The 26,142-nt window shown below is 44.8% G+C and overlaps 1 protein-coding gene across 4 annotated transcripts in view; it reads right to left on the reverse strand.

Moving 5' to 3' along the window:
* Positions 1-362: 362 nt before the first annotated feature.
* The window catches only part of MAPRE2 (microtubule associated protein RP/EB family member 2), a 1,024,543-nt gene continuing 998,763 nt past the window's right edge, over positions 363-26,142 (reverse strand). For all 4 annotated transcript variants that reach the window (XM_078687332.1, XM_078687330.1, XM_078687331.1 and 1 more), the window contains one exon: positions 363-3,100. In XM_078687332.1, the coding sequence (XP_078543458.1) occupies positions 3,020-3,100 (81 nt within the window). In that variant the 3' untranslated portion in view covers positions 363-3,019. The remainder of the gene's footprint in view (positions 3,101-26,142) is intronic.

The following is a 26,142-nucleotide window of genomic DNA, read 5'->3' on the forward strand; positions in this document are numbered from 1 at the left end:
TAAAGTGTGTTTCAAAGCACAAAACTGTTGTTCTAGGAAACTATTCTCTGAAGTTATTTTAATTACTTTTAAAGAGTTGCCAGGAAAAGTACAGGGGGGCCTAATTCATCTTTCTGGTTAATAGAATCATATAGCCGATTATATTACTTATTGTTTGAATGATCCTAGTGCATTATTTACTGAACAAACACTCATTCTAGTCCAGGAAATCCAACTTCCTGAATGCTGGGGTTCTATTTTGAATATCCTAGCTGATTCCTTATAAGTGAAATTGTCTTTGAAGTCTTCGCTGTCGTACGGTACCATTTCAACAAGTGCAATAACAGTTTAGCAGTTTTCAACTGAAATAGGTTTTCCAATAGTTTTTTTTTTATCTTCACTTTATTTTTTCACATTTTCATCCATCACATCCTGAGATTTTGTAGGAGTGATACAGGCGAAAGGATCCTGGACGAAAAAAGCTCCTACAAAATGTACATAGCTTTCATCACATAGTTCCAACTTTGACTGAAAACAGCTGCCATTTTTAAATTGCTCTGAAATGCGATTTCATAGTGAAACTATTATTCATAAATTATACACAAATTACAACGTTTAACCAGTCTGCACAGTCTATAGAGTTAGACAGATTATTAACATATACCTTTTTTTTATTAAATATGTAAAAAGATAACCGCAGGTTATTCACATATTTAGCGACAAAAAACCCTACTCTACCATGCGACAGTTTGTGGATAATGTAAAATGAGTGTGATACATCTGCATAAGACTTTTAGCATCTAAAGATAACTTAGTTACTTAACTATTTATAATTAACAATACATATGTTTACATTCCTTTCAGTTTACACTTCATATATAACAAAAGCTGTATGGTGTGCTATGTAGTAATTACGAATGCATACGAAAACCAGAACAGAATACTGAAATATGTCGAACATCTTTTCTAATTAGGTTGAAATTCATTTTCTTTAGTGACTACAGGAACAAACTCAATCTGCGAGTTAAGCGTTTCGGGTTTCCTTTTCAAGTTTAATTTAATGTCTAAGTGCAAATCAGATTATTAAGAAGTTTATTTAAGTTAGGAAGGGAGTATTTAACACCAGCAGAGATTGTTCAGAAGTGTTTTGGTATGGGTGTCTTGAACATGGGTTACAAATAAAATGGAGCTTTAAAAAACAGTCTTGACATGGGTTTTTCCAACTGATTTCCATCAAAGCAGATTAATGTGAACCTAGATTCACTGATTTAGCTCATTGTTACTTGTTTGCAAAACTTCGAAGGCTGACATTCCCGACTCATGAACCCGGTGGATAGAAGTGTACACTCTCATTATTCCAATGTCCTCACAATCTCAGCAAGTTCATTGTTCAGCCTGTGTTCCCCACCTATTAATAGAAGGTGCTGCTGAAAGTTACATCTTGCCACATCACTGCTCTTGCTAACACTCCTAGGATGGAGCAGAGTGTCTCTGCAGCTCATCCACATGCCTTGAAACCAGTCATTATAGTGTGGGAGGCGGCCAGACGCCTTTCTAGGAACACCATTGAGAGACGCAAAATGGACATGGTGTGGCTCCAGCGGCAATCCATAACAATTTGTTTAAACTGTATTTTTACTTCTTTTTTTTTTCTTAAAAGGACCACGATAAATTATGGAGCATGATCATAATATTCTGTGTTGGCTACGTGCAAGCCAAATCACATAACCAAAACACCAATTAAGGGTCAACGAGGAGCCTGGAGAAATGAGTAATAGAATGCAAATCTCTATCAATAAAACGTATTTTAAAGTAAAGTAAAATAAGATTAAAGGAATGCATATCTTAAAATATCAAACTGCGATATTTATTACTGGGAAAATGCCATTATTTGAAGGGGATGGCCAAGATACCAGACCATAGTCATACAAAAAATCTTGATAAAAAACAAGCATAGAAAGACAATCAAAAGGGAGAAATAGATTTAAAAGCTGGCAAGAAAGTTCCTGTGTTTTCCATTGCATACTCTCATATACATGCTTAGTTACCCTGGGAGTTAAAAAATGATTTTAGCAAAGTTTCTTAAAGAAGCAGTTCTGGAGTCTTGGGACCTGGTTGAGAGTTTGCAGGATTGGTACTCTTTCAGAAACGTAATGGATATCCTGTCTGTCTTATTAAAAGTGCGATTGCATAACGGCAGACAGGATATCTGTCACGTTTTGATGGAGTAGCTGACCCCCAAACTCTAAATCAGCACCGAACTCTAGCTGATGGTGAATGTGGGTTAGGCCATGAATTGTAACACCTTTGAAAAGATAAAAGAAAAATATGTATTTTTTTTCCCTCAACTCATATTGTACATTTGCTCTGTAAACCTAGTAAGTCCCAGCATCAAAGCTACCTTCTTTATTTCTAAAATAGAACAATTCTGCAAAAGTTAAAACGAGATACTGTACAATAACCGCTACCTAATATGCATGTTGGTCCAGCAGGAGGTAAGACAACTGCCAAGGAGGTCAAACTTCCCAAAACCGACACGGCTACACACACAATTTTTTTTTCAACTGTATCCCTTTGAATTCTTTTTTTTAACCACCTCCACACATCAAGGCAACGGCGTTACGAGGCTCATCCATTCAGTGGGTATGTATAACTTGATTCTTCCTTTTACCACTGTAGACGTAAGTATTCTACATTTGCAATGATTCCAATAGTAGTTGTATGTAGATGGGTGACTGAGAAAAACCTCCAATATAAATAAAACGAAATAAAAAAATAACATCTCAGGTAGCCAGTGGCGGCAGCTGCAGTGACGTAACCCTCAGGTGTCCCAGCTTGGTAGGCCCAAAAGACAATTTCTGAAAACAGGCCTTGGCAAGGTAACGGGGTAAAACCTCAGTTGGTTCCTGGCACTCGCTTCAGCACAAAAATGTTAATGGCAGGTTGGGAGTGACTGGTTTGGAGTCTGAAGCCACTCCTTTTCTCTCTCTGGAAGAAAAGTTCCCACATAAAACGATAAGAGTCCAAAATGAAGTAGGGGTCAGTATTCCTCCTGTTGCTGGGCCTCCTCGTGGACGTGTTCCGGGTCGTTGTCTCTTTCGTGGTGATCCGTGTGTCCTTCCTGCACATGAAAGGAAACACTGTATTAACAGGTGTGACAGGTGAGGAACATCAGAATAGAAGCGTTAATGTGACGTGGATTGCATCCACTCCTTCCCCTTCCCCGTAAATCCCAACCTCCCTCCATCTGACCTCATATTCAAAAACAGTTGTCTGAAAAAATAAAAATAAACGCCACCAGGCGCTTCAGTCCACAGACATCCCCTCCTTTATGGATATTAAAATGCTTTTAGCGTTAGCATAATTTAAACGTTCACGTAAATGTAAAAATGCAGCAACTCCATTTAATTAGCGTGTCTTGGTGACTGTAGTCTGTGACTTTGAAGACAGGACAAAACTTAGCACACTTATTTGCTCTTGATTTCATTCCTCCTGTAGGACAGGTGTTCAGTCTTGAGTGGAAGAACCCACTCCCGTCCAGAAGAATAAGGAATTAGTTACTTACCTGTACACTATAGTTCTCCAGTATTATCTTTCATAGATTCACATGCTTGTATCTTCCCCGTCGTCATGGTGGGAGTCTCACGGTAACAGAATGACCAAGCAGTATCATAGAGAAGAAAAACTGCATAGAAAATCCCCATAGGGGCTGTATTATTTGGTAACCAGACCATATCTTTGTTTGGACCAAAAGCCAGCCAATCAGCATTGCTGCCCTGCCCTCACACTCCCCAGCAGAAGCTTCCTGCCTCAGATTTCCGTCCCCGAGTGAGAGACATGGATAAATACCGAGAAACAGGATCTGCCTGAGAAACGGGGAGGCGGGCGGGCGCATGTGAATCTATGAAAGATAATACTGGAGAACTATAGTGTACAGGTAAGTAACTAATTCCTTCTCCAGTATTACATCTTTCATAGATTCACATGCTTGTATCAGAGTAGTAAGCAGTGCTCACCAAAATTAGTAGCGTTTCCAGGACAGAACTAAAAAAGGAAGCTCTGCCGTAAGACAAAGGTATAACAATACACATCATAATATAAGAAATACGATAAATGCATGTTGACACATAAATCAAAGCATTGCATAGACAACAAAATATGCCATTATGTCATACCTTACTGAAAAAGACGTTTCAGAACAGCTTGTCCCACTGCCGTGTCCTCTTTCCACGCAGTGTCCAGACAGTAGTGTCTCGTAAATGAGTGCACGCTCTTCCACGTTGCTGCTCTGCAGATGTCAGGCAGCGCCACTCCTGCAAACAAGGCCATCGAAGTTGCCATCTTCCTTGTGGAATGTGCATGTACCTTAGAATCTAGCGGCTTCCCCGCTTTTGCATGACATTTCAGGATAGCTGCGGAGATCCATCTGGCAATACTCAGTCTTGACAAAGGAAGACCCTTCCTTTGCCCTTCAAAAGCAATGAACAATTGCTTGGACTTGCGGAACGTTTTTGTCCTTTCAATGTAGAACTTTAGGCATCTGGAAATGTCTAAAGAATGTAAGGCTCTTTCTGCCTCCGATGAAGGATTGCTGAAAAAAGTAGGCAAAATAATGGGTTCATTGAGGTGAAAAGATGTTGCCACCTTGGGAATAAAGGTAGGATTTGTCCTTAGGATAACCCTGTCTTGGCGAAATTGTAAGAAGGGTTCCTCCACTGAAAAGGCCTGGATTTCACTAACCCTCCTTGCTGATGTTAAGGCGAGAAGGAGGGCCGTTTTCCATGACAGGAACTGCAAATCTGACTTGTGAATAGGCTCGAAAGGAGGCCTCATAAGCTGTGATAGTACTGTGTTGAGGTGCCACGGCACAGGAGGGCGTTGGATGGGTGGATAAACCCTAAAAAGTCCCTTGATAAACTCCTTTATTATCCTGGAGGACCAGAGAGATGGTTCATTTGGCTTCCGCCTGAAGCGCGATATTGCTGCCAAGTGTACCTTGACCGAGGCATGCGACAGACCTGCCTTAGATAGTGACAGCAGGTAAGGGAGGATACCTTCAGGTGGTACTTCAAACGGATGCAAGTTTTGTCTGCTGCACCAATGGCAGAAACGTGTCCATTTCGCTGCATATGTTTTGTTTGTTGATACAGCTCTAGCCTGTGAGAGAACATGTCTGCATTCTTGTGAAATGTCTAGATTTTGAAACTCCCGCTCGTGAGGTTCCATGCTGACAATTTTAGAGATTGTAGATTCGGATGCAGAATTTGCCCTTCTTGCATGGAGATGAGGTCTTGAAATGTCGGGAGCTGGATTTTCTCGCCCCTCGACAAAAGAAGTAGGTCTGGAAACCACGCCTGTCTCGGCCAGGCTGGTGCTATCAGTATGATCCGGCACGGTTCCAATCTCATTTTGCGCAGTATTCGCGGTATCAACGGGAAGGGAGGGAACGCGTATGCAAACCTTCCTGTCCAATCCATGAGGAATGCATTTCCCGTGGAGCCCTGTTGATGGTATCTGGACGCGAATTGAACGCACTTTGAGTTGTTTTGCGTTGCGAACAAATCTAATGTGGGAGTGCCCCACCTTTGAAACAAAAGGCGAACCTGAGTGTGGTGTAGTTCCCACTCGTGCATCGCCTTGGTAGTACGGCTCAGGGCGTCCGCCCGTGTGTTGAGGACTCCCTGAATATGCTGAACCTGAATTGAAATTCCATTGGTTATGAGCCATTTCCAGATTCTTTGCGCCAATGTCGACAGTTGTTTGGATCTCGTACCGCCCTGCTTTAGTAGGTAAAACATGGTAGTGGTGCTGTCCGTTTGGATCAGTACTGACGATTGGCGTATTCTGGGAAGAAATGCTTGAAGACCTAGGAACACCGCTTTGAGCTCCAACATGTTTATGTGAAGCTGAGCTTCCCAGTCTGACCAAAGGCCCTGAATTTCCAGCTCCTGAAGATGCGCACCCCATCCTTTCAGCGAAGCGTCCGTTGTCATCACGAAGTCGTGATCTAGAGGAATGAAGCTCAAGCCTTGATCCAAGTTCTTTCGAATCTTCCACCATGACATTGCCACCTTCATATGGCTCGTGATGGTAATGCGATCCTCGAAGGTACCTTTGGCCTGGGCCCACTGTTCGTCCAGTTGTTCCTGCAACGGCCTCATTCGAAGCCGACAGTTTGGCACCAGAGGGATGCAGGATGACATCATCCCCAACATGGATTTGTATATCCTCACGGAAGTGGACCTTTTTGCTTGAAGAGCTGCCGTTAGCCTCATGATCTTTCCCATTCGTTCTTCGGAAGGGTAGGCTTTCCCTGCACTGGTGCATATCCATGCCCCCAGGAACTGGATGCCCTTGGCCGGAGTCAGCGAGGATTTCTCTAAGTTGGTCTTCAGGCCCAATCGCTGAAACAGCCGGATGCAGCTCTGAAGAGATGTTGCTGCCTCCCTGAAGGATGGACCTGTCACCAGCCAGTCGTCCAGATATGGGTAAATGTAATGCCCTTGCAGTCGTAAATGGGCTGCCACCGGGGCCATGCATTTGGTGAATACCCTCGGGGCTGACTTGAGTCCGAATGGCAGGACCTTGAACTGGAAGTGGCGACTCTCCACAACAAATCTGAGATACTTCCTGTGCTTCCGAAGAATTGGAATATGGAAGTACGCATCCATGAGATCTAAGGAGGCCATGTAGTCGTTTTCTTTTATCAGTAGAAGAATTTCTTGTAACGATAACATTCTGAAGGGTATCTTTTTTATGTATCGATTTAGATCCCTTAAGTCCAATACCTGCCTACATTTCCGGGTTTGTTTCTTTTTGATGAGGAAGAAATGCGAGTAAAAGCCTTTCCCTCTGAGATGTTGCGGCACTTCCTCTATGGCTCCTTTTTGCAGAAGCGAGAGAACTTCCTTCTGCATTTCCTGGCGATGTTTGCTGAGCCTGAGTACTGGGGGTTGATCCGGAGGTATCTCCACAAATTCCAGAATGTGGCCCCTGCTTATGACATCTAAAACCCATTTGTCCGATGTAATGGACATCCAGTTGTTGTAAAATTGAGACAGATAGTGGTCTTTGTCGTGGATCCGTTGTGTGGGGAGCGCCGGCCTGAAATCATTGACGTCTATTAGACTGCTGAGGTTTCCCCCTGGCGTTAGATTTGCCTCTGGACTGTTGTTGGTAAGAGGAGTTGGAGGACCTGAATTGGTTGTTAGTGTTATACTGTCGATATCCCTGCTGATTGTACGGCTGATATCGGTTGGATTGAAAAGAGGATCTTTGATTAAATTGACCTCTTGAACCTCTCCTCCGAAAGGACTGAAACCTTCCTTGCTGAAGCGATCCCAGCGCTCGAGCTGTATCCGTGTCCGACTTTATGCCTTGCAACGCCTCATCGATATGCTTTCCAAATAAGTTTTCACCGTCAAAAGGCATATCAACGATTTTCGCCTGTACCTCTGGACGAAAAGACGTCGCCTTGAGCCAGCCCTGTCTGCGAAGCGAAACCGCTCCAGCCATCTGCCTGAAGGCCATGGACGAAATATCCATGGCGATGTCGATAGATTCAGCAGCAGATTTAGAGCCTTCCTTAAGTATGGCTGCCGCTTCCTCCTTTTTGTCCTCTGGGAGAGCAGAAAGTATGGGTGCAATATCAGACCACATTTGCCTGTTGTATCGTCCAAGCAGTGCCATAGCATTTGCCGCTTTAATGGTAGAGGCAGCCATGACTGCAAACCTCTTACCTGCTCCATCCATTCTCCTTCCCTCCTTGTCAGGTGGCACTAGGGAAGTAGCCACCGGGTTCTTAGAATTTCTTTGTGCCGCCTGCGTCACAACTGATTCAGGCCTGGGGTGCCCAATGAGGCAGGCTTTTGTGGACTCTGGGGCTCTGTATTTCTTGTCAATGCGGGGAACTGAAACCGCTATAGACGCAGGTGTTTTCAAGATCTTCAGTCCCTCCTCCCAGATGTGAGGGATAATTGGAATAGAGCGAAGCGACCTCTTGTTTTCATCTTTGAAGTCATACAAGAAACAATCCGTTTGTTGTACCTCAACATCCAGATTGAATCTTTTGGCCGCCCTTTCCATGAGATCATGAAAACCTCCGATATCTTGAGGAGGGGAGGTAGATTTGAGTGGTTCAGGCGATGCAGTCGATGGTAAAATGTATTCGTCCCATTCCTGTCCTGAAGCATCCTGAACGAGTTCTCCTTCTTCAGGCTGCTCATCCTCGTCGGATTCCGTAAGGTCGTCCCTTATAGTAACAACCTGCGGCGATCTCACCCCCTGTTCTTGTTGAGCAGGTGCTGCAGGTGTCTGAGAGGAAGGCGTCTGCCTAGCTGGTTGCGAGGAATTCGCCTCTGGGAAGCGACGGTAGTAGTCATTCAACATCAACCTAAGATCAGAGACAAGGTTGAGGGGTATAGACATCGTCTCCTGATGATCTTCCTCCCTCGAGTCCTCATGCTGCTCCTCCTCTTCTTCATCATAATCACCAGATTCCTGAAATGACTCATATCTGGAAGATTGTGGTCTGTCCTTGAAGGAATAAACCTCCTCTTCATCCGTGTCTTGGCTCTTTATCTGCAGCTGAGAAGGACTGTAGGCGGCACCTGAGGACTCCTCGCCATCTGAGTCCTGCTCTAGCAATGAGGACGGCGGCAAAGGTGAAATCTTTGTCCATGAGGTGAACTCTGCAGCTTCACTGATGGTAGATGAACCCCTTGTAGACTGAAAAGACCGGATCGAGATCATGGTCTTCGACTGCGGTGATTTGAATGCTTTTGCGGATGAAAGCACGATTTTCGTCGACGGGCCTTTCGTCGACGGAACCATCGTCGGCGGGACTTTCGTCGACGGAGCCATCGTCGTCGGAACCATCGTCGACGGGACCTTCGTCGACGGAACCATCGTCGACGGAACCATCGTCGACGGAACCATCGTCGACGGGACCTTCGTCGACGGGACCTTCGTCGACGGGACCTTCGTCGACGGGGCCCCCGTAGACATCTTCGACGTCGAACCTGTCGTCGACGGAGTCGTCGTGGTCGTCGTCGACGGCCTGTTCGTCGACATTGAGATTTTACTCGTAGATGTTGTAATCGTAGACGTCGCAGTCGTCGACGTAGCTTTAGACCTTATCGTCGACGAAGCCACAGTCGTCGACGAAGTCGTCGTTGACGGAGCCGAAGTCTTCACCACAGATCTTGGAGCAGGAGCCAGCGAGCTGGTAGAGGGTGCAGACCCAGGTTCCTTAAGACTGGACTGTCTCACCACAGGAGTAATAGGAAGAGATGAGGTTGATTTCTCCTTAGTTTTACTCTTTTTAGACTCCACTCTCTCCACAGAAACAGAAGCCTTTCTTTTCTTGGGAGTTGAATGAGAAGATCCCTCCTCAGAATCTGAGCCTGATGTGGCCTTCTTCTTCTGAAGCCATAACAGTAGTCTAGCCTCTCTGTCTCTTTTAGTTTTGTCAGAAAATTTTCTACAAAACTTACAGTCTTTCACCAGGTGTTTAGGGTAGAGACAGTAAAGGCAGTCCTCATGTGGGTCCTCAGAGAATAGTCTGGCCTTCCCACAGGACCTGCATGGCCTGAACAGCCTCTTTTTAGAGCCGTCAGCCATTATAAGAGAAATAAGTACACACAGTACCTTAATGTAGAAGACAGGAAACAAGATTCCAAAAGGTCAAAAGTTCACTCAGGAACAGAAAGAAAACTGAGCAGAGCTCAGGGAGACTCCTTATCACACGAAGGCGGTTGGAAATCTGAGGCAGGAAGCTTCTGCTGGGGAGTGTGAGGGCAGGGCAGCAATGCTGATTGGCTGGCTTTTGGTCCAAACAAAGATATGGTCTGGTTACCAAATAATACAGCCCCTATGGGGATTTTCTATGCAGTTTTTCTTCTCTATGATACTGCTTGGTCATTCTGTTACCGTGAGACTCCCACCATGACGACGGGGAAGATACAAGCATGTGAATCTATGAAAGATGTAATACTGGAGAAACATCATTATCTGAACCGACCATGTGTGCAGTCAATTCCTTATTTAGTGTTGTGGCGCTGCATCCACGAAATGTGGGGTAAACAAGGCTTTATGTCAGGAGAGTTAGAGCTGGTGCTGGCATGTTGATGACTTCCTTTGTTTTCTATCTGTAGTAGTGTGCACCCTGGTCTCACTGAGAGGAGATGCCCGTCCAGGGCATGAACGTTATCAATACTGCACTAGAATTAATCTTTCTTTGTTAACTAGCTAAACGAGACAAGCTAGCTGAGTTTACAAAACAAAAGCAACACAACAATTGAACAGGTGGAGAAGACCTAGTTCACAAAAGTTCAATTTTAGAGGAACGTTGTTCCTGGCACAGCCAGCTTGTGGTATCTACATAGTTCACAAAACCTCCTGAGTACTGGTGTTTACATGCAGAGTTTCTATCCACGTCTGCAGTTCAAAAAAATAATTCTTAAACCCAATGCCAAACTTTGTGACTGAAATAGACAAATTACGAATCATATTCAGCTTTGTTCGCCCTAGTAGTAAGCTCCGTAGATCAGCCTTCCACCACAATCATCACCTTCAAATTACAAACACCATGAAATACTCACCATAGGCAAATTGAACAGGATAGGCCATCACTTAATCATATTTTAAGCCAGTCTCCCCTACCAATGACATCACCACACAATGCCACCTACACTAGAAGGGACTAATAAAAAGCGACAAGATATAATATTGCCTCAAATCTAATAAAACTGCAGCAATAACAGAATAAAAAAAAAAACCAGGGGATTGAACATATTTTGTAAAACCCCACACTAATAACAGTAATCAACACAGTATACCAGTGATCTTGAAGAACAGAAATAGATACAAACAGTATCAATAACTGTAGACCGCTGGTACTATAAGAGCCAAATACAGAGCTCAGGCAAAATTAAGGCACCTAGAGAAAACCACAAATGTATGCTAGCGAACACAGCATCAGAGAACATAGCAGAAAATATGTTTCAACCATTCTGTGACCAAAACATCTCTACACTACCAAGGTGCAACTAAAACCTAGCAGGCAAATACTAATCCTCTTAGTAAACTTGAGTTACCACCAATATTCCTGAACGAGTCCCCTTTATCTCTACAATAGACAGTTTGGAAGTCAGCACTAGCTAAACTCAACCACCACCCCCTCCATAAAAGATGCAACATCAGGACTTGAACGACAAATTGCATCACTAATAATTATGCAAACCAGTGAAACTCTTGATCCCAACACAACACCCAGAAATCTCGCCAAAACAAACACCGAGTCATATTCACTCACAACCAACAACACACGTTATGTTATTATAACTTATATAGCGCACGATTACCCAGAGGTGTCTTGGCGCTGATCAACCACCAATGACACAAACCCCCACATACTAGCAAGGTAACAAAAGACCATCAACAGTGGTTAAAGTATGAGCAGAAACACTTGTCTCATACAAAACGTAATAAAATATAAACATGAGCCTCTATCTTGAAAAATCTAACATGAATGTTGCTTATCTTACCACCAACATACTGGTTCCAACATCCTCTTTAAGGCTAAAAATTGACCAGTAAACAAAGGGAAGTCCAGGAAGTATGAGGTGATTGATAACAAGGCTCCCATTTTGGACAAGGATCAGACACAGGCTTGATGACTTTTTTAAATTCGATCACAGACTGATACAGTCACATGAGTTCTACTGGACCTACTTGCTGTAGTAAATACCACAGACCCCAATATTGTACTCTCCATTATCAGAAAAATAATCAGAACTATAGCGAAATACCAAAAGGCAAAATTGCAGTCTGGCAAAGGTAATAGTTAAGATCACAGAGGTCCCTGGCTCACCAAGTTACACTTTTCAGTTCACTCATTTTTCACCGAATTCTATGTTTTGTAATTTGAGTTATTTTTCTTCAAAGTGGCATTTTATTGTTTTTGCTTCATACTGTCAAAATTACAGCACAAATCATATACATTCCCAACAATTATAGAGCATACATTTTGTAAACACAGATGTACATGTATTTCTATGAATCATTATATATCTCAGACTGTCAATTAGGCATACATCAGTTGTTGTTATTGTTGTTATTGTTATTTTTAATTTATACCGCGCTCAATCACCTACAGGCCTCTAAGCGCATGGGACTGGATGGTAAACAACAACTTAGACAGTACAGAAGTCTCCACTTAACCTGAAGTGGCTCAGAGGGCTCTCCTGAATAATAGCGTTTTCAACCCCTTTCTGAAGCGTAGGAGGTTTCCTTCCTTACGTAATAGCTCAGGTAGTGTGTTCCATAGATGAGGAACCAGCACCGAGAACGCTCTTCCTCCCTTGGTGGTAAGTTTGTAACGGGGGCACACCAGTAGCTGAGAATTTGAGGATCTGAGAGCTCTCTTTGGGCTGTACACTGCTAGACGATCTTTAATGTATGCTGGCGCCATGCCGTAGATGGCTTTATGGGCAATGCACATATTTTTAAATTCCACTCGCTCCTTAATAGGGAGCCAGTGGAGACTCTGCAGCAGGGGGGATGCTCTAGTACGTCTTGGCAGCCTGAAAATAAGACGAGCAGCATCGTTCATCACCACCTGTAGCCTGTTTGTCAGGGTTTGTGGTAGGCCAAGGTAGAGGGCATTTCCATAATCTATGCGTGAGATTACAGTAGCTGTGACGATGGAACGTAGCATAGATTGGGAAATGATAGGCACTAGTTTCCGCAGCTGTCGAATAATATTAGTGCAGCTACCCACTACAGCGGAGATTTGGTTGACCATAGTGAGGTCACAGTCCAGTTTGATTCCCAAACTCTTCACAACCAGGCTGGGTTTTGGAGCTGGACCCAGCTCTGTGGGCCAGTAGAGGTCACCCCAAGGTGAGGTGGTAGATGAAATCACCAGGACCTCAGTCTTGTCTGGGTTGACTTTTAACCCCTTAAGTGCTGCCGTCGGCCAACGGTCATCACGGGCACTACCTCCCCAGTGCTGCGTGCGACCGCTGGACGTCCAGTTCAGCACCGGATAATGGACAGCGCAGCACTGGGGAGGTTTGTTTACTAGCTCCCAAGTGGTTAAGAGGTTTCCTGTCATCCACTGGACCGTGTGTCTCAAAATGTTCTGAGTGTGAAGTTGGGCGGTGTTTGTATTATCAACACTCAGCAGCAACTGCGTGTCGTCTGCGTAGTTGTATACTGTGCAGCCCATACTCGCCAAGGAGGCAATCAGCGGCTGTAGATATAAATTAAACAGCAGTGGGGATAAGGCCGAGCCCTGGGGCACCCCACATTCCAACTCTCCCACTACGGAGATTTGTTCTCCCAGTTGTATTCTTTGTGTCCTTCCTGACAGAAAGGACTGCAACCAACTAAAAACCAGGCCCTTGATACCAAAGTCACCCAGCCTTTCCAATAGCAGCGCATGGCTGACGGTATCGAACGCCGCTGAGAGGTCTAATAAAATCAGGGCGCTCGGTTTTTTTCCGTCAGCCAGGCCTCTCAGTTCGTCCAGCACCGAGAGCATCACCAACTCGGTGCTGTGATGTGCTCGGAACCCTGCTTGTCGTTCATGAAGCAGGGAGTTGGACTCCAAGTACATAGACAGGGTTTTTAGTACGTGTTGTTCCAGTACTTTTGAGAGGAATGGTAACTGGGAGATCGGCCTGTAATTTTTTAGTATAGCGGGGTCTGCACCAGGTTTCTTCAGCAGCGGTCTAACACGCGCTTCCTTGAAATCTGTCGGTAATTGTCCTGTTTCCAAGGATCTATTTAGGAGAGAGATGACATGCTCCTCCAATAGAGGGCGGGCTGCCTGAAAGACTCTAGGTGGACACGGGTCCGCTGGGGATCCAGACTTAATTCTGCCCATCAACTGCTGCAGACTCAAGATGTCAATCTCTGGAAACAGTGTGATGGAACAGTCAGTTTGAGTTCGGGGGCCAGTGGATGTGGCCATCCCGTTTGGCATCCCACTTTTTATGTCTTGGATGATGGTTTTTACTTTCTCCAGAAAATATTCTTGGAAGGAGTTGCAGTTTATGGAGGACTGAACACTGTCCGACTTTTTAGTCAGCTCCGACAGGATCTTAAAAGTCTCTTTCTGCACGTTGGCTGCCATACTTAAGCGGGATTCGTAGTACTCAGCTTTGGCCAGCGTAATATGTTTTTTGTATGCAGTCAAGGAAGTTCGATAGAGGTTTCTAGCTAAGTCATGTTTAGTTTTCCTCCATCCTCTTTCTAAGGCTCTTAGTTTCTTTTTGTGGTCCCTCAGAGCTGGCGTGAACCAAGGGGCATCCTTACCCGGGCCTTTTAACACCTTCGTTTCCATTGGTGCTATCTGGTCAATAGCTGATATCAGACAATGCGTTAAATCCGCATATTGCTGATCCAGAGAATGATCTAGGCTCAGGAGACAGTCTCTTGGCGGGAATACCTTGGACAGGGTCCTCAGATCGACCTCTGCCCATTTGCGGGTTTGTCTAGCCGCCAATGTTGGTCTAATTGTTTGGCCCTTAATACGTATCTCACAAGAGATTAAATGGTGGTCGGACCAAATACATGGGGCTACTTCCTCCAGTGTTAAGGAGGGATCTGTAGTCCACACCAGGTCAGGAGTGTGACCTTTGATGTGCGTGGGGACCTGCACAATTTGTTTAAAATTTAATGCTGACATCAAAGTGTCCAAATGACGCATAGGGGCATCCCAGTGGGGATTATCCCAGTGCAAATTAAAATCTCCAGTGACTACAATTTTCGTATAGCGAGAGCAAAGGTCTGATATAATGGGGGCAAATAGGTCCTGGAAGGTAGGGGTTGCATTGGGAGGGCGGTAAACCGCTAGCACCACCCAACATAGGCTATTTACTGTAATTTTCACTCCAAGCAAATCAGCCAGGTCAACAGTCTCAGATAGTAAAATTTCCACTGACAGCGTTTTTTAAAAATCACCGCTACCCCTCCTCCCCGTGTGCTTCCTGGTCGATTTTGCCAAAAAGCATCATAACCATTAGGAAGAGCAGCCAGAATGTCCGGCATTGAGCTCTCACTCATCCAAGTCTCAGTTAAGGTCAATACATCGGTATCAGTATTTTGCAACAAGTTATAGACCTCGACGTGATGACAGTGGAGTGATCTGGTGTTTAGGCTTACTACTTTCAGGGTGGAGTATGGGTCTAGAGATATCGTGTTTAGCGGTTTATATAGTGCATATGTTTGTAGTTTCTTCAAGGTATCAATATCCAGGCAGGTCTCACCTTTATCCAGGTTGCGCAAGTCTTCCGAGGTATAGGAGCGCATTTGTCCGGGGGACCCAGCCCCCGCGCCCGTCCAAGCGCGGACGGGCGCAGACGGGCTGGACTCTGGCGCGACTCCGGCGACGCTCCGGCGAGCCCGCCGCGCGTGCCCGCTGCGCGTCTGCATGGATGCCTTAAGTACTGTTCTAGCGTCCTTCTGACGACTAGAGCAGCCAATCCTTGCCCTCACCAAAGATGTCCGCCGTTCTGGCGGTGTGGTGCCCTTCCTAGCTGACAGTAATCCGCTCTAAACGCGGTAGTGTGGCGATTTCGAGTGCAGGTATGCGGTCAGATTCAATTTTAAAATCAGGGTATAATGTAAAAAATAATTACAACATAAACTGACAAAACGAGGTTATTTTTTAAAAATTCAGTGAATAAGTCTCAATGAGCGCGCAAATAAACGGAACACCTCTGCGTTGTCCAAGAGGTTGTCCCAAGTAGTTGGCCGCCTAATTTGCCTGCCTTAAGTACTGTTCTAGCGTCCTTCTGACGACTAGAGCAGCCAATCCTTGCCCTCACCAAAGATGTCCGCCGTTCTGGCGGTGTGGTGCCCTTCCTAGCTGACAGTAATCCGCTCTAAACGCGGTAGTGTGGCGATTTCGAGTGCAGGTATGCGGTCAGATTCAATTTTAAAATCAGGGTATAATGTAAAAAATAATTACAACATAAACTGACAAAACGAGGTTATTTTTTAAAAATTCAGTGAATAAGTCTCAATGAGCGCGCAAATAAACGGAACACCTCTGCGTTGTCCAAGAGGTTGTCCCAAGTAGTTGGCCGCCTAATTTGCCTGCCTTAAGTACTGTTCTAGCGTCCTTCTGACGACTAGAGCAGCCAATCCTTGCCCTCACCAAAGATGTCCGCCGTTCTGGCGGTGTGGTGCCCTTCCTAGCTGACAGTAATCCGCTCTAAACGCGGTAGTGTGGCGATTTCGAGTGCAGGTATGCGGTCAGATTCAATCTTAAAATCAGGGTATAATGTAAAAAATAATTACAACATAAACTGACAAAACGAGGTTATTTTTTAAAAATTCAGTGAATAAGTCTCAATGAGCGCGCAAATAAACGGAACACCTCTGCGTTGTCCAAGAGGTTGTCCCAAGTTGTTACATATATTCCCTCTCCTTTAACCTTTTCGATGCGTCGGACGGCCCCTGGTGGGCGTGTGCGTCGGACGGCTGGGGGCCTTCCGAACTGCGCATGCGTCATTTTCTTTTCGCACCGTGGCGGAATGTCCGCCGCGGCAAAGCAGTTAATATGTCAGCTTGGTCTCACTCATGGGGCCTGGTCTGGCCTACTTGTAACCATGGTAACTGTGTGGATACTAACTAGTGGTGTTTTGGCTCATTCCTCGTGGTCATGGTCGACTCTTTATTTGCTCACGGATCATCCCTCTCCTACATCTCTGGTTGGGGACCCCTCTTTTGGGGTCCCAGGGGCACCTGGCCATCCATCATTCTCTTCCGTCTTTATCATCAATACCTCCATTTACTTGCCTCAAGCATCCTATGGAGATCCTTCAACTATAGTTGCTAGAGTTACCCATAGGTGTACCTCTGCCATGGGGCCTTTCCAAATGTCCCTCATTCATAGTCTCGACAAAGGTGCCACCGGAGACTTCCAGGACATTGCTATTCTCATTTTGGTTAGGACCGTGGCTAGGTCTATTAACTTTGCAACAAGTGTGTTTTTCTTTGTGACTGGAATCCCTTTCAGAAGACAGGGAAGTGATTCATACAAACTCTGCTTAGGACAACATTAACATTAAAAAAGTTTTTAAACAAATGCTACTGGACCCACCCACTAGATGGTGGACTATGCAAAACATGTGAATCTAGAAGCGCTTCAAGCAGCTACAAAAAATTGTGACAGGTAAGTAACTGTAGTTTTTCTAACCACTTATTGCTTGAAAAAGCAGGTCAGAGGTTTACCATCAAAGCAAATAGCAACCCATAATGTTGGCAAACATGTGCAGGATAACTATGCATCTCTGCTTCCTGAGATTTAGTTGTACTGGTCTTCAGGCAAGCTAGTGCTTTGCTGTATTCGCTTACTGGCACTTTTGATTTGTAATTTCGAAAAGGTGCCTATGATTGTTGTTTATGCTTCTTCCAAACAGAGAGCTTGATTGTTTCATTTGCACTCATTTGGACATACATTATTTTGTATACCTGCTTAATATTTTTGGGGCATTTTTATCAGCCCCTTGTGCCAGCGAAGCGTCACTTTTTGTTGACTCTACAGCAGCGCAAACTACAAAATCATATTTATGAGGACACGCAAAGCCACTTTGCATGGCTTAGAATGGCCTCATAGATATGCAGTGAGGCAAGGCAGACAATTCACTATGTTTTCTTACTCTGCACTAGGGAAGTGTTCCATGGGAGTTGCAGTCCCACACAACACCCATGGATTTTTACGCTTCTCATATTTACAAAACCATGTAGACCTGGGCATACGCCTAAACTTTATGCCTCCCCAGTGGAGGCACAACAAGAAGAAGGAATATGCTACTTACCAGTATGCATCTGTTCTTGGCATAGAGGGCTGCAGAGTGGTACATTTATGAATAGATCGCCATCTGGTGTTGGGCTCGGATGATTGCACTTTGTTTTTCTTCTGGAGAAGTCTTTGTCGTCATAGATGACTCCTCCTCTCGGTGTTAGTGCGCATGGGCATCGGCTCCATCCTTAGATTGTTTTGCCATAGTAGGGTTAGATGGAGTAATGTAGTATAGTACATAAAGATATGCCCATGTAAGTGTATCTAAATAAGATAATGTTGGGACAGACACAGGTTTCCGGGGAGGCTGGGAGGGCATGTACCACTCTGCAGCCCTCTATGCCAAGAACAGATGCATACTGGTAAGTAGCATATTCCGTTCGAGGCATATGGGCTGCAGATGGTATATTTATGAATAGATTGTAAAGCAGTTACCTCCCTAGCGGTGGTCACCAGTGTCTGTCGCAACTGTTTGAAATAAAGTTTTTAATACAGCTTGGCCCACTCTGGCTTGTTGTGCAGCCTGTACATCAACACAGTAGTGTTTTGTGAATGTATGTGGTGTAGACCAAGTTGCTGCTCTACATATGTCATCTAGGGGAATGTTCCCTAAGAATGCCATAGATGCTCCTAGTTTTCGTGTAGAATGAGCTCTAGGAGGAACAGTTAATGTTCTCTTTGCTTTAATGTAACATATTTGTATACATCTTACAATCCATCTAGCGATGCCTGCTTTAGAGATAGGATTGCCCTTATGTGTTGGGGAAAATGCTACAAATAGTTGTTTAGTTTTCCTGAAGTTTTGTGTTCTTTCTATGTAGTACAAAATGGCTCTTTTGACATCTAGTGTATGTAGAGCCCTTTCTGCCACCGTCTGTGGCTTTGGAAAGAAGACTGGTAATTCCACTGGCTGATTGATGTGGAATGCTGATATTACTTTAGGCAAGAACTTTGGGTTTGTTCTAAGAACCACTTTATTCTGGTGTAACTGTAGGAATGGTTCTTGTATTGTCAATGCCTGTAATTCACTTACTCTCCTGAGTGAGGTAATGGCTATAAGGAAAGCCACCTTCCATGTAAGGAATTGTATTTCGCACCTATGCATAGGTTCGAAGGGTGGCCCCATTAGTCTGGTGAGTACTACGTTGAGGTTCCAGACTGGGGAAGGTGGTAATCTTGGTGGAATGACTCTTTTAAGGCCTTCCATGAATGCCTTTATCGCTGGTACTCTGAACAGTGATATGTGTTGCCTGTTTTGTAGGTACGCTGCTATAGCTGCTAGATGTACTCTGATAGATGTGTACGCTAGATTACATTGCTGTAAGTGTAATAAGTAGCAAATAATCTCCTTTGTTGATACGTCCAGAGGGTTGATATTGTTATTAGTACAGTGTATAGCAAACCTCTTCCACTTAGCTGCATAACATGCTCTGGTGGTTGGACGTCTCGCTTGTTTAATTATCTCTATGCAATTTGGGGGTAGATCTAAGTACCCAAATTCTAGGATTTCAGGAGCCAGATCGCTAAGTTCAATTGAGTTGGATCTGGGTGCATTATTTCTCCATGGTTCTGTGTAAGATGCATGGGTAGAATTCGTAACTTTTGATGTGGCACTTGTGAGAGTTGCAGGAGCGTGGTGAACCACGGCTGTCTTGCCCACGTGGGTGCTACTAGTATCATGGTCATTGAATGTTGTTGCAGCTTCCTGACCACTAATGGAATTAGTGGGAGAGGGGGAAAAGCGTATGCAAATTTGTTGGACCAATTTATCCATAACGCATTGCCCTGCGACAGGTGATGTGGATACCTGGACGCGAAGCTTTGGCATTTTGCGTTCTGATGAGTGGCAAAGAGGTCTATCTCTGGTTGTCCCCATCTTTGGAAGAATGGCTGCAGTATTTGTTGGTGCAGTTCCCATTCGTGTATTTGTTCCGACTGTCTGCTTAAGATGTCTGCTATCTGGTTTTGGACTCCTGGTAGGTGTTCGGCTAACAGATAGATGTTTTGAGGAATGGCCCATCTCCAAATTTCCTGTGCTAGTCTGGATAGTTGGAGAGAGTGCGTCCCCCCCTGTTTTTGAATATAATACATTGCTGTCATGTTGTCTGTTCTGATCAGGACTGCTTTGTTGGTAACATGTATCTGGAAGGCTTTCAATGCTAGAAACACTGCTAGTAGTTCTAGATGATTGATGTGCAGTGTTCTTTCCTGCACACTCCACCTTCCTTGTACTGTGTATTTGTCCATATGTGCTCCCCATCCGGTGAGCGATGCGTCTGCTGTTATTGTCACCTGTGGAATTGGTTCTAGGAACGACCGCCCCTTGGTAATGTTTGTTATGTTCCACCACTTCAGAGAGCGGTGTGTGCGGTCGTCTACCAACACCAGATCTGTAATCTGCCCTTGAGCCTGATTCCACTGTGTCGCTAAGCATTCTTGTAGCGGACGCATTTGTAGTTTGGCATATGGTATTAGCAGTATGCAGGATGACATCATGCCTAATAGCTGCATGAACACTCTTGCTGTTAGTGAGTGTTGTGGCTGAAATCTTTGAATGATTGTAAGCATTGTTTGGATCCTGACTGGGTTGGGGTACACTTTGGCTTTTTCTGTGTTTATAGTAGCCCCCAGATATTGTTGAACCTTGTTTGGTTGTAGGTGTGACTTTGTGTAGTTCACCGTGAACCCTAGCTGGTGTAGTAGCTGAATTGTCTTTTGTGTGTTTTGAAGACATTCCTCTTGTGACCTGGCCTTTATTAGCCAGTCGTCCAAGTATGGGAAGACATGAATTTGTTGTCTTCTTAGGTGAGCTGCTACCACTGCCAGGCATTTTGTGAACACCCTTGGTGCCGTTGTGACACCAAACGGAAGGACTTTGAACTGATAATGTTGTCCTTCTACCACAAACCTGAGGTATTTCCTGTGGGCTTTGTGAATCGGGATATGAAAGTAAGCGTCTTTTAGATCCAGTGTAGAAAGAAAGTCCCCTTTCTTCAGTAAAGGAATTACTTGTTGGAGCGTGACCATGTGGAAATGTTCCGAATTTATGTATGCGTTGAGAGGTCTTAGGTCCAGTATTGGCCTTAGAGACCCGTCCTTTTTGGGAATTAGGAAGTATAGGGAGTATACTCCTGTTCCTTGTTGGTGCTCTGGAACCTTCTCTATGGCATGCTTTTCTAGCAGTGATAGTACTTCTTGTTTTAACAGTGCCAGGTGATCTTGTTTCATTGGACGCTGTTTGGGGGGGATGTTTGGTGGGGTAGCTGTGAGTTCTAGGCAATAACCATGTTGGATAATTTGTCTTACCCACCTGTCTGATGTGATGTTTTCCCAGACAGGTAGGAACTGTGATAGGCGTCCCCCGACCGGTGTTATATGGTCTGGGGGGAGCTGTATGAAGTCACTGTTTTGGGGTTGGAGAGTTGCGGTTGTTGTTGTTTCCGCGACCTCTACCCTTGTTGTTGTTACCCCTGTAGCCACCTCTGGAATTACCTCTGGGTGATGTAGGTGTAAAAGAGGTTTGCTGCTGGCTTGTACCTGTATTTTTGGATCCTCCTCTATAGGTGGATCTACGAAAGGAACCTCTTTGTGTCGGCTGTTGCAATGCTCCCATTGATTTAGCCGTTTCGGTATCCTTCTTCATCTTTTCTAGGGCCTCATCTGTCCCTGTGCCGAAAAGTGTTTTCCCATCAAAAGGTTGGTTCAGTAACGATGTTTGTACCTCTTGTTTGAACCCTGATACTCTGAGCCATGCATGTCTCCTTAACATGATGCTTGTGTTTGTAGACCTTGCTGCAGTTTCTGCCGCGTCTAGGGCGCACTTTATTGAAGTGTTAGTAATTAACTTCCCTTCTTGTATGAGTTGATCTGCCCTCTTCTGATGTTCTTTAGGGAGATGTGTGATGAGTTTTTCTAACTCATCATAATGCGCTCTGTCATACCTTGCAAGTAGTGCTTGCGTATTAGCTATGCGCCAACTGTTTGCCGCTTGAGATGCTACTCTCTTGCCAGAGGCATCTATTAGTTTAGACTCTTTGTCAGGAGGTGGAGCTTCTCCTGTAGATAAAGAGTTTGCTCTCTTACGAGCGTTTGTGACCACTAGTGAGTCTAGAGGAATTTGCCCTTTAATGTATATTGGGTCTTTTGGAGCTGCCCTATATTTTTTATCGATTCTTGGGTTCAATACCCTAGCCCTCACTGGGTCTTTGAATATCTCAGATGTATGACTGAGAAGGCCCTTAAGCATTGGTAGTGTTCCTGATGTTCTTTGTGCAGTAGGTAGTGTTTCTAATAAGAAATCCTGTATTTGAGGTTCTGCATGTAGATCTACCTTATGATATGTTGCTGCTCTATTAATGAGTTGTGCAAACCCAGTATTGTCATCAGGAGGTGAAGGTTTTGAGGGATACAATTCAGGGTCGGTATCATTATCTGACCCTACATTATACTCTTCCCATGGGTCTGCCTCCTCTGGGATTGTGTCTTCATCATCCCCAGGCTGTTCCCCCTCCCCTGTGTCACTCTCTACATCTGTTGTAGGTGTAGATGGTCGTGTGGGAGGAATATTTGGCCTATTGTGAGGAAGAGGAGAAGATGGTGTGTGTCTAGGTTTGGGAGAAGAGGGAGGAGTTGTATTCGTCCCCATTGTTCTCTTCTTCGGATGAGTCTTGTCGTCCGAATGTTCATTCTTCCTCTTTTTAGGTAGTTCTGTGACTACCTTGCCAGTCTTTGGGTCAATAAACAGAGTCTTTTGTTTAGGATCAGTCCCGTGTTCCTGTGTCGGTACCGCAGTTTTCGGGTCCGAAAGGTGTTTTTTCTTTTGAATGTCCATTTGTATTTTCGGTGCCGAGATTTTATTCGGATCCGATTTCTTCGGTATCGAAGATGTCCCCGGTGTCGAGGGTGTTTTCGATGCCGAAGCGTGCTTCGGTGTCGACATGGACTGCTTCGACTTCGAGCTTTCCTTGACTTGGTGCTTCGGTGTCGATGTGGTCCGTTTATCGGAACCGGAACCACTATGATGGGAGACCGAGTGTTTCGGTTTCTGTTTCGTTGCCGGGCTCGAAGGCGGGGCGTTGGAAACCTTTTTCGGTTGTCTGACCGGGCTCGAAGGCGGGGTCGATACCGTGGGGGGTCTGTTTTTTGGTAAAGGGACGTCGTCACTCACGGTTTGTTGGACGTCGATTTCCTCGACGTCAGACTCGTCCGCTTCAGACCCCGCCTCGTCGGCCTCTTCTTCCTCCTCTTCTGGGTGCTGGTCCTCGAACAGCTCCGGGATTGCTTGTGACTGCATTCTCGATACCTCGTGTCTTCGGGCTCGACGGTTTCTAATCGTCGACTTTGAAGAGAACGCTGCACAGGACTCACAGTCCCTGGATTCGTGTTCAGGGGACAAGCAGAGGTTGCACACCTCGTGTAGGTCCTTGTGTGGGAACTTAGCACCACACGTTGGACATTTTTTGAATGGAGTCCTTTCCATGGACCCCGGGCTGGACTACGTCGAGTTTCTCGTAGTCGTCGTCCTTCGAACCGCGTCGGTATGGAGTAAAGTCGCGTTCGATAACGATACCGTCGATTTGGAAAGGAATACGCGCCGGTTATAACCTTCTTTGTTGAAGTCGGTCCGGAGCGCTTCGATCCTCATCCGAACCCGATGGCGGAAAAAAACAATTTAAGGATGGAGCCGATGCCCATGCGCACTAACACCGAGAGGAGGAGTCATCTATGACGACAAACACTTCTCCAGAAGAAAAACAAAGTGCAATCATCCGAGCCAAACACCAGATGGCGATCTATTCATAAATGTACCATCTGCAGCCCATATGCCTCGAACATAACTTTATTTCTCCTCTTTTTTTCCTCTTTCCATGTGTGCTGCATTCTGCAGTACACATAGAAAGAAGAAAAATACTCTCAGGATTGTTTTTATGCAGGAAGGTGTCCCTGACAGGAGAAATAATAACAAACCATTGACAGAAGATCCACTTCGATGGCGACCGAACATTGCCCTGTAACGTAAATCACATTTTAGTTATTTTTTCCACTTTCTCTCTTAAACACTTTTCACTAGACAAGAGAGTCTGGTGTGAATTTAGAAGAATTTCAAGCTGCAAAACCATCCTTACAGTTAAGTAACTGGTTTCTTTTGGAGAGTAAATGTATTTTGGCTTATGTGCTGTGCATTAGTTACTTAGTGATATGCTTTCACTTGTAGAGGGAGGTGTGAACAGGAAGAGGGAATGGTACTAAACTAATACCATTTCCTCTCTACTCACTTCTGTTTCATGTCCAGGCTCCGAGATTACTTTTATCTAGATGTTTTGGGTGTTCTGGCTTCTAGTAATCTTAAGATGTATGCTCTCCTGGGAAGCATAACATGCATAGAAGGTATTTGTCATTAGGGGCGAACTTTCGGTGGCAGTAAGGGTAGAACTTGAGAATTATGAGCATACTCTAAACTTGTATGGAGGAGCCTTAGGGACACTACAGGTAATATTTAACACTCTCAGACTATATTAGAGAACCCTCTGGAAGAAACCTGGATCCCGGATCCAGCATGGACTCTGATCACTCCAATAACTTTTCAAAGAATCCTTGACCTCCTGCTGGAGATTTCTCGAGAGCTCTCACAACGCACCTCCGACCCCACTGGCAGAAATATGGGATCTAAAATGGAGGTTATGTTAGGGGCTGACAGTCACCATCATAGTGAGTCATACAGTCTCGTCCTAAGTTAAAGCCCACTAGGGAAATAGTTTGTAATAAACACTTTAGACGCAACCACAAGATGGTGGAATAATACCCAGCATGTCAATCTGTAAGAGTTTTATGCTGCAAAATAAATATTGTCGAATACATGACACATAATGTCGCAGCACACAGACAACCAGCTGGCACATATAAAGTGCCCAGCCAAGACTACACCGGTTCTACAGTAGTGGATTGAAATAATGTGGTCTGGTCTCAAGTCAAAGATAAACTGGGACAAGTAGGACCTTTTCCCACTGGGGTATCAAAGTGGGCATTAAGAACCAAACTATCACTTCTTCCACGGGTATGAACCAAACACATTCTGGTACCTGGGCCTGAATTAGTGAATGAGGAGGCCATATCAGCAGAAACTGACAACTCTTCAGAGCTCTATTCAATTTTGGTCCACATTACATATGTCTGTGACCAGATGCATTGTGTAAGCCAAATGACACAACTGCCTGGCCTCTTGTAGTTTTTCCAGAGTCTGCTGTTCAACCTATTGAACTGAGCCTTTTTAAGGCATACGGCATGTTCATTTTATTGGTGATGGGTGATGCCAGACTCCTTAACTGCACTAAAACATAGTGGGTGGGATGAATCTACCAGACATGCAAACATGTTCAGTGCAGTGCATCTCCATTTTACTGCCAAGTAATGGAACAAAGGTGCAATGGAGACACTGGCTTTACTTTCGGGTGCTGTGCTGCTTTAAGTCTAACGGGGATCTTCTTTACGGTTACAAGTAGCGATGGCAGATTTCCTAGGTTAGTCCGAATGGGCAAAAATGTTTGGCTATAAGTTTTTAACTACAGAGGCTGGACAGGGGCAGCTCCTCCGTTTGAGCGGCGGTGCATTGCCCCACAAAGAAAAGCCCCAGGCCAGAGCTGAAAAATCAAATGGTAATAAAGTTTGTTTCTTACCATTTCATTTTTCAGCAACCAACCCGTCCCGAACTGAGTGTCATGGCAGGGCCAGTACTGCCGAGTGGCAGCAGTGAGCTGTGCACTAAAGTTTAAATGCACATGTCTCTTTGGCCGGCCTTCTTTCGACAGCCAGTCAGACATCCGTATTTTAAACTTCTCTAACCTGTCTTAGACAGCTGGGTTAGAGAAAGTGGAGCCCTCTAGTGCTCTTCAGAGCGCTGAGTGAGGCCGCTCCCTCCAATCCTGGCGCTTCTCTCATACTGGTCCAATGCAAACAATAACAGTAAAATGTTTGCGCCTTTCATAACGAGGAAGTAAGCGGGGAACAGAGACCTTAGTAATTGATGAGAGGGTATACTAACATGTATATAATAATAATCGGTATTTTTAGCGTCATCTGAACACTGCTGGGAATGCAAGGACTCATCTGCAGACAATTACGTGCATAAAACCTGGGGCCCAGTTGGGAAGCTCATACCAAAAGCACACCATAAATTGAGGGCAGTTGTGTCCTCACTGCTACATTTAATTTTCAAGAATCAATCACAATGGATTTAGTACCAGAGCACTGAGAAAAAGATGGCACTAAATAAGAACTGTACAGTTACTGGAGTTCCAGCCAAAATTCTGGGTCCCATGGATGACTAACACAGTGTAGAGCAGGCGAGC

The sequence above is a fragment of the Lissotriton helveticus genome, chromosome 4_1 (assembly GCF_964261635.1).
Source record: "Lissotriton helveticus chromosome 4_1, aLisHel1.1, whole genome shotgun sequence".
Taxonomy (NCBI): domain Eukaryota; kingdom Metazoa; phylum Chordata; class Amphibia; order Caudata; family Salamandridae; genus Lissotriton; species Lissotriton helveticus.